The 13233-nt window shown below is 43.0% G+C and overlaps 1 protein-coding gene across 11 annotated transcripts in view; it reads right to left on the reverse strand.

Moving 5' to 3' along the window:
- LOC115169855 (eukaryotic translation initiation factor 4 gamma 1) overlaps positions 1-13233 on the reverse strand; it is a 58331-nt gene that overhangs the window by 4456 nt on the left and 40642 nt on the right. For all 11 annotated transcript variants that reach the window (XM_029725902.1, XM_029725901.1, XM_029725899.1 and 8 more), the window contains 6 exons: positions 12875-12999; positions 12548-12720; positions 8038-8163; positions 3116-3197; positions 607-705; positions 217-354 (listed from right to left, as the gene is read on the reverse strand). In XM_029725902.1, coding sequence (XP_029581762.1) covers positions 217-354; positions 607-705; positions 3116-3197; positions 8038-8163; positions 12548-12720; positions 12875-12999 — 743 coding nt within the window. The remainder of the gene's footprint in view (positions 1-216; positions 355-606; positions 706-3115; positions 3198-8037; positions 8164-12547; positions 12721-12874; positions 13000-13233) is intronic.

The following is a 13233-nucleotide window of genomic DNA, read 5'->3' on the forward strand; positions in this document are numbered from 1 at the left end:
GGACGGGGACACACACACACACTAGGACGGGGACACACACACACACACACAAGAACGGAAACATACACACACACGTACTAGGACGGACACACACACACGCACTAGGACGAACACACACACGCACTAGGACGAACACACACACACACACGCACTAGGACGAACACACACACACACACTAGGGCGGACACACACCAGGACACACACGTGAAGACAGACCTCGACCCAGTCTCTGATGCGCTGGTTGTTAGCCTTGTCCTGGATCAGTCTGTCCAGCTGTTTGCTAAGCTCCTCCCCACTCATGGGCTTCTTCTGATTGGTCCCGTCTGACTTCTCCCCCAGGGTAAACTCCATTTTCTGTTAAGAGAACATTAAGAACATGACATTAAGAACACCATCTCTATGGAACACACACTTATAGAACGAGACAGTAAACCCATCAACTTTTCTTTACCAAATCAAAAACTGTTTCCTCTCATTTATAAAGGACAGTCATATTTTCAGTCGTCCATTCTTAAATGGCAAAGTCAGATTGCGTGGCCCCAACTAAACATTTCATTAACAAATATTTACAACAAATCAGCGATTAACCCATTGTCCCCCACTGACCTGTTCAGTCACAAACTTGTTGACATCCTCGTCCTCTGGCAGGAAGTCTCTCCAGTTGAGCCCCGCCTCCGTCCACATACCGCCCACCTTCTTATGGGTCTAACGCAGAAACAATATTTATATACACACACAGCATACAAAACATAAGGAACACCAGCTCTTCCCATGACAGACTGACCAGGTGAAAGCTATGATCCCTTACTGATGTCACTTGTTAAATCCACTTCAATCAGTATAGATGAAGGGGAGAAGACAGGTTAAAGGATTTTTAAGCCTTGAGACATGGATTGTGTATGTGTGCCATTCAGAGGGTGAATGGGCAAGACAAAAAATGTAAGTGCCTTTGAACGGGTTTGGTAGTAGACACACAGGTTCGACTGTCAAGAACTGCAACGCTTCTGGATTTCTCATGCTCAACAGTTTCCCGTGTATCAAGAATGGGCCACCACCCAAAGGCTATCCAGCCAACTGTGGGAAGCATTGGCGTCAACACAGGTCAGCATCCCTGTGGAACACTATCTAAACCTTGTAGAGTCCATGCCCTGACAAACTGAGGCTGTTCTGGGGCAAAAGGGGGGTGTTCCTAATGTTTTGTACATTCAGTGCCTTCAGAAAGTATTCATATCCCTTGACTTATTTCACATTTTGTTGTGTTATAGCCTGAATTCAAAATGGATTAAACAGATGTTTCTCACCCATCTACCATAATGCCAAAGTGAAAACATGTTTTTAGAAATTCTAGCAAACAAATTGATTGAAAATGAAATAGAAATCTCATTTACATAAGTATTCATACCCTTGAGTCAATACATGTTAGTCACCTTTGGCAGCAACTACAGTTGAGTCTCAAAGAGCTTTGCACATCTGGATTGTACAATATTTGCCCATTATTCTTTTCAAAATTCTGCTCTGTCAAAACTGGTTGTCGATCATTGCTAGATTTTCAAGCAGATTTAAGTAAAAACTGTAGCTCAGTCACTCATGAACATTCACTGTGTTCTTGGTAAGCAACTCCAGTGTATATTTGGCCTTGTGTTTTAGGTTATTGTCCTGCTGAAAGGTGAATTCGTCTCCCAGTGTCTGGTGGGAAGCAGACTGAACAAGGTTCTCCTCTAGGATGTTGACTGTGCTTAGCTCCATTCTGTTTATTTTTGATCCTGAAAAACTCTCCAGTCCTTTAGGATTACAAGCATACCCATAACACATTTTATTGAGGAGTAACTACAACTTATTGATCCATCCTCAGTTCTCCACTCACAGCCATTAAACTCTGGTACTGTTTCAAAGTCACCATTGATCTCATGGTGAAACCTCGGAGCGGTTTCCTTCCCCTCCGGCAACTGAGTTAGGAAGGACGCCTGTATCTTCGTAGTGACTGTGTATTGATACACCATCCAAAGTGTAATTAATAACTGCACCATGCTCTAAGGGTTATTAGCTTTTTATTTTTTTTTACCCATCGATCAATAGGTGCCCTTCTTTGCAAGGAATTGTTTACTCCTGAACTTGTTTAGACTTGCCATAACAAAAGGGGTTGACTACTTAGACTCAAGACATTTCAGCTTTACATTTTTTATTAATAAAAAATAAAATAAAAAAAATTCCACTTTGACATTATGGGGTAGCATGGCCAGTGACAAAAATCTCAATGTAGTACATTTTTCATTCAGGCTGTAATGTGGAAAAAGTCAAGGGGTGTGAATACTTTCTGATGGCACTGTGCGTACGCGTGGTCTACACATACAGACAACTTAAAATATGCACAGTGCACCATTCATGGACATGTTCACACACTCATTTCAACCACATACAATTGATACACATACAAAGTTGTACAAAATCACACCATCCATCTGGTACAGGGTTCTTCAACCCTGTTCTTGCAGAGCTACCATCCTGTAGGTTCACTACAACCATAATCTAGCGCACTGGATTCTAATAATCAGCTGGTTGACAAGCTGAATCAGCTTAGTTACAACTGGGGTTGGATTGAAAACCTACAGGAGGGTAGCTCTCCAGGAGCAGGGTTGGATTGAAAACCTACAGGAGGGTAGTTCTCCAGGAGCAGGGTTGGATTGAAAACCTATAGGAGGGTAGTTCTCCAGGAACAGGGTTGGATTGAAAACCTACAGGAGGGTAGTTCTCCAGGAGCAGGGTTGGAGTTAAAACCTACAGGAGGGTAGCTCTCCAGGAACAGGGTTGGATTGAAAACCTACAGGAGGGTAGCTCTCCAGGAGCAGGGTTGGATTAAAAACCTACAGGAGGGTAGCTCTCCAGGAGCAGGGTTGGATTGAAAACCTACAGGAGGGTAGCTCTCCAGGAGCAGGGTTGGATTGAAAACCTACAGGAGGGTGGCTCTCCAGGAGCAGGGTTGGATTGAAAACCTACAGGAGGGTAGCTCTCCAGGAGCAGGGTTGGATTGAAAACCTACAGGAGGGTAGCTCTCCAGGAGCAGTGTTTGAGAGCCCTGATCTAGTATAATACACATGGCGTTCACACAGACACTCACCATTCCTTTGCAGAGTAAGTTGAGGATGTGCACCAGCAGCACACCGGCCTTACGCAGGGGAATCAGGGGCTTGGAGATCTCTCTGTAGACACACATACAGCAGCAAGGTTATTGGGCATCTCTTCAAGTGGAACTGACAGCGTTTTAACTACTTTGCAGATATGAAACAAACAGACAATCATAAATCAGTCAAAAATATCAAATTCCCAATGTATGCTACAAAACCAACTTCATTAGAGGTTTGACTCAAAATGTATAATTAATTACAAATTCCTCAATAAATATCTTGGAAATCCAACAAATATTGCTATCAGGTTGTAAATCCCATCTGCCCTGGTACATTGTTAACTTCCTCTAGCCATTCAGGATGCACCGTTTCAGGTTCAATGGCTCAATATTTTGGACAAAAAGGGACGAAAGTAACCAGGGCTGGGAATGTCAATACAATCAGACTAGCATAGGCAGGCAATGATCACGAGTCAGTTATAACCTGGGCAATAGGCTAGCTTATGTATTTATGTAGCTATTTATTTAGCAAGCTAAAAACACAGAGCCTAACGTTAGCTAGCTAGCTGCTGGGAGGATGTCATTGGACGAGTGGGTGAGTGGCTGCCTTTTCCCCCCATATTGTTTTCTGAGGCTACAGCTAGAGATGTAGGTGTCATGTAGTAAGCTAGCAAAGTAATTCACATTTCTTGCCATCTAGCTATACTGAACTTGAACGTTTGTACAAACTACAACAATTACATTTGGATTTTATTTTTACTTTGGCTATTTTAAATGAAATCTCATATGTCAAAATAAAACTTAAATAGCGTCCACCCTGTATCACCGCACAATCTACAGTAATTACATTTGTATTTAACTTTGGCCTTTTTCTATGAATTTTCTTTCATATGTAAAAAAAATAATATTGCATTGATGAGGTCCCTGAACCAATAACAATTGGTTTAATTCATGCAAGTGATATGGGGTGGAAGCTATTGAAGTATTTTTTTATACATTAAGAAAATACATTCTTTGAAAACAGTCAAAGTAAAAAAATAATAGCAATTGCCGTAGATTGGACAGGCCCCTGAACTACTCATGGAAGCAACTGAAGTTCTCTGTAAAGTGAATTAAAATGTCAAAACATTTATTGCTGTGGATTCTAGAGCAGAGGTCTCTGAACAAAGTCATATTTATTTGAGAGCTATATGTCATGTAGGCGTTGCAGTTTTAAGATGGTCCCTTAACCCTCTGAGCGTAGGAGAGCAACATTTTAGCTACACTTCACCTCCAAAAAGAAAATATGACATCGAATTGCAAAAACAAGGGGTGTAACTTGTTTGCTATCGTCAGCCGATTCAGAATGTCATTTATATAATTCTTGTACTTTACGTTAAAGAGGTATTAATGAGCAATGTCCGAATCTTTAATATACAGCTAACTACACCACACTCTGACAGGGCAGATGCAGAATGGTGAGCAGGCTATGATTCTCCATCGTTCATCAGTCCAACTACAACCCTGAAAACATTTGAGGCTTTATCTACTGTTCCCTCGGTAGATTTTAGCTTATCTCGCTTTGGCTAAGAGTTGTTGCACAGGTAACTGAGGGAGAGCGCCTACCTTTTCATGGTTGTTTGATCAATATGACTTTTAAGTTCCCAAATGTAAGAGGACTCCCAAGTGGTACTGACATATTTGCAGAAATCCATTCAGGTGTATTCTGTGACTTTTAGCTAATGCGTTCTAATGATACAAAGTCACGCTGTTGCAACTGCCTGTAAACACACAGTCCAGTTCATAGTGAATGATGACAGGTCCTACTGCCTGTAAACACACAGTCCAGTTCAAAGTGAATGATGACAGGCCCTACTGCCTGTAAACACACAGTCCAGTTCAAAGTGAATGATGACAGGTCCTACTGCCTGTAAACACACAGTCCAGTTCATAGTGAATGATGGCAGGTCCTACTGCCTGTAAACACACAGTCCAGTTCAAAGTGAATGATGACAGGCCCTACTGCCTGTAAACACACAGTCCAGTTCATAGTGAATGATGGCAGGTCCTACTGCCTGTAAACACACAGTCCAGTTCATAGTGAATGATGGCAGGTCCTACTGCCTGTAAACACACAGTCCAGTTCAAAGTGAATGATGGCAGGTCCTACTGCCTGTAAACACACAGTCCAGTTCACAGTGAATGATGGCAGGTCCAACTGTCTGTAAACACACAGTCCAGTTCATAGTGAATGATGACAGGCCCAACTGCCTGTAAACACACAGTCCAGTTTATAGTGAATGATGACAGGTCCTACTGCCTGTTAACACACAGTCCAGTTCATAGTGAATGATGGCAGGTCCTACTGCCTGTTAACACACAGTCCAGTTCATAGTGAATGATGACAGGTCCTACTGCCTGTAAACACACAGTCCAGTTCAAAGTCAATGATGACAGGCCCTACTGCCTGTAAACACACAGTCCAGTTCAAAGTGAATGATGACAGGTCCTACTGCCTGTAAACACACAGTCCAGTTCATAGTGAATGATGGCAGGTCCTACTGCCTGTAAACACACAGTCCAGTTCAAAGTGAATGATGACAGGCCCTACTGCCTGTAAACACACAGTCCAGTTCATAGTGAATGATGGCAGGTCCTACTGCCTGTAAACACACAGTCCAGTTCATAGTGAATGATGGCAGGTCCTACTGCCTGTAAACACACAGTCCAGTTCAAAGTGAATGATGGCAGGTCCTACTGCCTGTAAACACACAGTCCAGTTCATAGTGAATGATGGCAGGTCCAACTGTCTGTAAACACACAGTCCAGTTCATAGTGAATGATGACAGGCCCAACTGCCTGTAAACACACAGTCCAGTTTATAGTGAATGATGACAGGTCCTACTGCCTGTTAACACACAGTCCAGTTCATAGTGAATGATGACAAGCCCTACTGCCTGTTAACACACAGTCCAGTTCATAGTGAATGATGACAGGCCCTACTGCCTGTTAACACACAGTCCAGTTCAAAGTGAATGATGACAGGTCCTACTGCCTGTAAACACACAGTCCAGTTCAAAGTCAATGATGACAGGCCCTACTGACTGTTATCACACAGTCAAGTTCATAGTGAATGATGTCAGGCCCTACTGCCTGTTAACACACAGTCCAGTTCAAAGTGAATGATGACAGGCCCTACTGCCTGTTAACACACAGTCCAGTTCATAGTGAATGATGGCAGGCCCTACTGCCTGTAAACACACAATCCAGTTCAAACTGAATGATGGCAGGTCCTACTGCCTGTTAACACACAGTCCAGTTCATAGTGAATGATGACAGGCCCTACTGCCTGTTAACACACAGTCCAGTTCATAGTGAATGATGACAGGCCCTACTGCCTGTAAACACACAGTCCAGTTCAAAGTGAATGATGACAGGTCCTACTGCCTGTAAACACACAGTCCAGTTCAAAGTCAATGATGACAGGCCCTACTGCCTGTAAACACACAGTCCAGTTCAAAGTGAATGATGACAGGTCCTACTGCCTGTAAACACACAGTCCAGTTCATAGTGAATGATGGCAGGTCCTACTGCCTGTTAACACACAGTCCAGTTCATAGTGAATGATGTCAGGCCCTACTGCCTGTTAACACACAGTCCAGTTCAAAGTGAATGATGACAGGTCCTACTGCCTGTTAACACACAGTCCAGTTCATAGTGAATGATGGCAGGTCCTTCTGCCTGTAAACACACAGTCCAGTTCATAGTGAATGATGACAGGCCCTACTGCCTGTAAACACACAGTCCAGTTCAAAGTGAATGATGACAGGTCCTACTGCCTGTAAACACACAGTCCAGTTCAAAGTCAATGATGACAGGCCCTACTGCCTGTTAACACACAGTCCAGTTCAAAGTGAATGATGGCAGGCCCTACTGCCTGTAAACACACAGTCCAGTTCATAGTGAATGATGGCAGGTCCTACTGCCTGTAAACACACAGTCCAGTTCATAGTGAATGATGACAGGCCCTACTGCCTGTTAACACACAGTCCAGTTCATAGTGAATGATGTCAGGCCCTACTGCCTGTTAACACACAGTCCAGTTCATAGTGAATGATGGCAGGTCCTACTGCCTGTAAACACACAGTCCAGTTTACATTTACATTTTAGTCATTTAGCAGACGCTCTTATCCAGAGCGACTTACAGTTCATAGTGAATGATGGCAGGCCCTACTGCCTGTAAACACACAGTCCAGTTCAAAGTGAATGATGACAGGTCCTACTGCCTGTTAACACACAGTCCAGTTCATAGTGAATGATGGCAGGTCCTACTGCCTGTTAACACACAGTCCAGTTCAAAGTGAATGATGGCAGGTCCTACTGCCTGTTAACACACAGTCCAGTTCAAAGTGAATGATGGCAGGCCCTACTGCCTGTAAACACACAGTCCAGTTCTAGTGAATGATGGCATGCCCGTGTAAGTAGCTTCATTTGTCGCTAGAATCTTTTACCAATAGAAGTCGCTGGAAGGGTCTGAAAACTTGCTAAATATTGTAGGCAACATTTGCCGTGTGTCAAATGGCTTATCAGCATATAAGCCTACTGTAGCTCTGATTGGCTATGGCGCACCAGTCTGCGTAGACTCTGGTCCTGGACAAGACAGATGTTTTTATTAGGTTTTATTTACTGCAGTGTCAATTAATTGTCCAAACACAGGTCAGCTATCCCATTCAAGATTGCTATAGAATGTTCACAAATTCCTAACTATACATCATTCCTGACATTCTATGAATTTATGAAAACGTGAAAAATACCATCTCGTCAGATAACTATTCATCAATAAGTGAAGCATCAGTCAAAGCCTTCTGGCATCAACACTTATATGACAGTGACCTCCAGAGTTTGGGCCTACGCGGCCTATAAAGCCTGGGCCTCACCTGAAGAGCTGTCCCATGGGGATGCCTCCCTCGTGGAGCATGGGGTTGATGAGCTCAGACAGGTATTGCCAGATGTGGGGGATGTCTATGGCCATGTCCTCAGCCATCTCCAGGATCTCTTGGAGCCTATGATGAAAACACACAACCAGGTAAAAACCTTACTCATAGCATACACACATACATTGACCCTTAGAGATTATTTTCTCTAACAAGCACACAGTACTTTTGTGGCACTGCTCTGTCGACACCCAATAGATATAGGAGTTTATCAAAATTGGGTTTGTTTTCAACATTCTTTGTGGGTCTGTGTAATCTGAGGGAAATATGTCTCTCTAATATGGTCATACATTTGGCAGGAGGTTAGGAAGTGCAGCTCAGTTTCCACCTCATTTTGTGGGCAGTGGGCACATAACCTGTCTTCTCTTGAGAGCCAGGTCTGCCTTGAGAGTGGCCTCTCTTAATAGTGAGGCTATACTCACTGAGTCTGTACATAGTCAAAGATCTCCATACATTTTGGGTCAGTCACAGTGGTCAGGTATTCTGACACTGTGTACTCTGTTTTGGGCCAAAAAGCATTCTAGTTTGCTCTGTTTTTTTGTTAATTCTTTCCAATGTGTCAAGTAATTACCTTTGTTTTCTCATGATTTGGTTGGGTCTAATTGTGTTGCTGTCCTGGGGCTCTGTGGGGTCTGTTTGTGAACAGAGCCCCAGGACCAGCTTGCTTAGGGGACACTTCTCCAGGTTCATCTCTCTGTAGGTGTTGGCATTGTTCTGGAAGGTTTGGGAATCACTTCCTTTTAGGTGGTTGTAGAATTTAACATCTCTTTTCTGGATATTGATAATTAGCAGGTATGGGCCTAATTGTGACTCGTTTCAGGAAACTAGGCGTATGTCGGGCGTCACTACTTCACAGGAGAGGCATTTGAACGTAAACTTAATTTTTTTTAAATCAAAATGTTGCTATTGGCAGAAATGCCTTCTGGAACGTGAACTTTCATGTGCCTCAATAACAAACTTGTAAGCCATCTGTAAATACTAATAAAATTGTTAAATTACGAGCCTAGTTGGTTTTGCCATGGAATAAAGACCACAACCTTCCCGCTAGACATGATTGGCTGAGATAACGAGTGGGCTGGACATGCCAAGAGACGAGCTCAGATTGGTCTGCCATGTAGCAGGCTTCTGCCTAGAATATGAGCTGGTCAGTATGTGTAGTTAATCGTTTCTAACGCAGCTTTTAGGAAATATATCACGTAGTAAAACTGCATAAGTGTTGCTCTCCACTTTCTGGAGTACCGAGTTTTGAAATCAGTGGAATTAGAATATGATAGCTAAGAAGGAGAAAATTCTGGTGTTTGATTGCAAATATGCAGACGGAGTTGAACACACAGAAGGCTGTGTTGTATAAAACACCTGTCTCCGGATTACATCTTCAAACTAAGGGCAACCATGACAGAGAGGGAGAAGCATCCATCCATGTATACGGCTAAGAGAGTCTAACTGGCTACATTTTCAGATATTACACATTTCTAATTTTGACAGAAAGTGGTTTCCTTTTTAAGTTAGTGTACTGTTAGCTAGCTAGCTAACGTTACATGTATGATCTGTGTAGTAATATTATTCGTATCTCAGAGTCATTTGCATTGCTAGTTATAGCCTAATGTTAGCTAGCTAGCTAACATTGAACCTGCTTGGTTAGCTAACTGCAGATTCATGCAGGGTAGTAACATGAGTTGGGATTATGGTTCATTGTTTAGCTAGCTAAACAATGTTTATGATGTCACTGTGACAACTGTCGATAGCTGGTAAATTCTGTCATGAGTCTCCTGTGAGGATCCAAAGGATTAGTTTACAGTGGATCAAATGTACAGCGCTCTCTCTCTCTCCCCACAGAGGGGGAGAGGGATGGATTTGGGCCGGTTTTATGACTTAACGCTCGTCGTAAACTTTCTCTCTTGCCCTGCAGTATTGAGCAAAGGAATGTGATGTGTGTAGAGAGAGACTGTGCTGCCAAAACGTCAACATCAAAAGATTGGACTTTGGAACATTCGTTTTGAAATCCAAAGGTTTGGAATGGTTGGTGGGGATCCAAATAATGATCATGTCATATCATTTAGCATTTTGTGACATCATTACGGATGGTATAACAAGAGAACTTTAACTCTGAAAGTGTACACGGCCGAGTTAGCAGGTTTGCATCTAAATGTATAAAATCAATGATTAAGTATAAGAACACTTTTGGGAAGATAATGTGATTTTAGTCTTCTAAATGAGATAATTGTTGTCATATAAAGTTTTATCCAGTCAGTAACCCCGCCCACGTGAGCACAAACATTGTGCCGGCATGATGGAACGCCCCCTTTAAACCAGAATGCTTAAAAAAGGACAAAATTCACATTAGTCCAGTCTACGTGCAGCTCGAGCTGAATACGTTACAAATGGTTTAATCTCTACAGACCAGACAGCGTGGAGCGTTGGCTACAAGACCAGAAAAAGTTAAGACCCTCCGTAACTCTCGACGAGTGAAGAAGGTGAAGACTATACCAAACATTCTCAGTCTGCAGCTGGATATGAAAGTCTAGAACTTTGACCAAAGACACGAGGAAGAACACATCAAACAATCATTGGAACGTCTGAAGTACCCATTCTAGGGACACTAAGACAAAAGAAGCCTACTACAACTAAGGACATTGTGACCTCTGGTGACAACCAGAGACTTACATCAAACCACTTCCCATAGACGGATCAAGTTCAGAGACAACAAAGACATCCACTCGTAAATATATACAGTGGGGAGAACAAGTATTTGATACACTGCCGATTTTGCAGGTTTTCCTACTTACAAAGCATGTAGAGGTCTGTAATTTTTAGCTGTTGCATGTAACGATCTTCATCAGATGACACTCCTAGGACATTATGTTACACAATACATGTATGTTTTGTTCGATAAAGTTCATATTTATATCCAAAAACAGCATTTTACATTGGCGCATGATGTTCAGACAATGTATTCCCACCAAAACTTCCGATGAATGTGCACATCAATTTACAAAAATACTCATCATAAACGTTGATAAAATATATAACAATTATTTAAAGAATTATAGATAGACTACTCCTGGATGCAACCGCTTTGTCAGATTTTAAAATAGCTTTACGGAGAAAGCACATTTTTCAATATTCTGAGTACATAGCTCAGCCATCAAAGCGAGCTATACAGACACCCGCCAAGTTCGGCGCAACCTAAACTCAGAATTAGTATTAGAAATATTCTCTTACCTTTGCTGATCTTTGTCAAAATGCACTCCCAGGACTGCTACTTCCACAAGAAATGTTGTTTTTGTTCGAAATAATACATATTTATGTCCAAATACCTCAGTTGTTGTTCGTGCGTTCAGAGCACTATCCAAAGGCATAACGCGCGAGCGCGGTACCAGAGACGAAAAGTCAAAATGTTCCATTACCGTACTTAGAAGCATGTCAAACGCTGTTTAAAATCAATCTTGATGGTATTTTTAACGTAAACTTGCAATAATATTCCAACCGGACAATAGCGTATTCATTCAAGGAGTAAAAGAAGGAACAGCGCGCTCGCGTGACTGCGCATATCCAATCCCTTTGTCCACAGGCAGTCCACTCAGAAACTGAGCTCCTATTATCTGCCCAGTAACAGGAGAAGGCTGAAACAACTTTCTGAAGGCTTTTGACAGCCAATGGAAGCCTTAGGAAGTGCAAAGTAACCCCACAGATACTGTAGTTTCGAAAGGGACGAGAAAGAAGAACTACAATTCTCAGATCCTCCACTTCCTGGTTGACTTTTCCTCAGGTTTTTGCCTGCCATATGAGTTCTGTTATACTCACAGACACCATTCAAACAGTTTTAGAAACTTCAGAGTGTTTTCTATCCAAATCTAATATGCATATTCTAGTTTCTGGGCCAGAGTAGTCACCTGTTTAAATTGGGTACGTTTTTCATCCGGCGGTGAAAATACTGCCCCCTAGCCCAGACAGGTTAATAAAATAGCATAACAGTCATCACATTTTACATTTACATTTTAGTCATTTAGCAGACGCTCTTATCCAGAGCGACTTACAGTAGTGAATGCATACATTTCATACATTACATTTAATTACATGCATTTTTTTTTTTTTGTACTGGCCCCCCGTGGGAATCGAACCCACAACCCTGGCGTTGCAAACACCATGCTCTACCAACTGAGCCACAGGAAAGCCAATTAATGATAGTCACGTCATGACAATTGGCTCTGGCTATCTACTCCGATTTCAGAGCACTCTCGTCTAACTGACTAATTTACAAACGCTCAACACCCATGCTCTCCCCCCTCGCCACCCCTTTCTCCCTCCCTCCCACCCAGCTCTCTCTCCCTACTCCCCCCTCGCTCTTCCCCCTAAGCCCCCCAGTCTGTCTCTCTCCCCTTACCCCTCGCTCTCCCCCTCTCCACAGCACACAATCTGGTCTATAGGGAAGTACTACACATACTCTCCTTACCCTTTGTAGTACTCTGTTGTGGGCATGATGCCAGCCTTGATGAGCTGGTGCAGCAGCAGGCCCATGCGTTCTCTGGCGATGGCGCTGCGCTCCAGAGTGTTCTCCAAACCGTTCCGCACAAACACAAAGAGCAGCGGGGCGCTGTTCAGCTCCACTACACACTGCAGTGCCTCCTACAGGGCCGGAGGGGGAAGGACAGGGGTTTAGTATATGGCAGTTAGCTTTACTATGGCCTCCAAATGTGTGTGTATCTTTGTCACTGACATGAAACTGATGGTGCGTGAGTGAGCATGTCATTGATATGGGTGTGTCTGTGTGTGTGTATACCTTCATGTCGTTGAGGTGGAGGTACTCCTCGATGATGGCGCTGGACTTCTTCTCCAGCTCCTCCTCGGTCATGGCCAGTCTGGTCGGAGTATCGGGGGGAGGGGTGGGGGCTGTCTCACGCGTCACTGCACAGATACAACACACAACATAGTTATATTAACACAACACACAACATAGTTATATTAACACAAACTAGTATATACTAACACAGACAATTATACATAACCACACAGTTATACACTAAGAGTGTATAAATGTATCCAATGTGAGCGCATGCGTGGATATGTATGCGAAGGCAGTGTGTCAAGTAGCATGTGTTGTAGCATGTGTATGCAGTCTGTGTGTGTCTGAACGCAGTC

This window comes from Salmo trutta, chromosome 31, assembly GCF_901001165.1.
Source record: "Salmo trutta chromosome 31, fSalTru1.1, whole genome shotgun sequence".
In the NCBI taxonomy this organism is placed as follows: Eukaryota; Metazoa; Chordata; class Actinopteri; order Salmoniformes; family Salmonidae; genus Salmo; species Salmo trutta.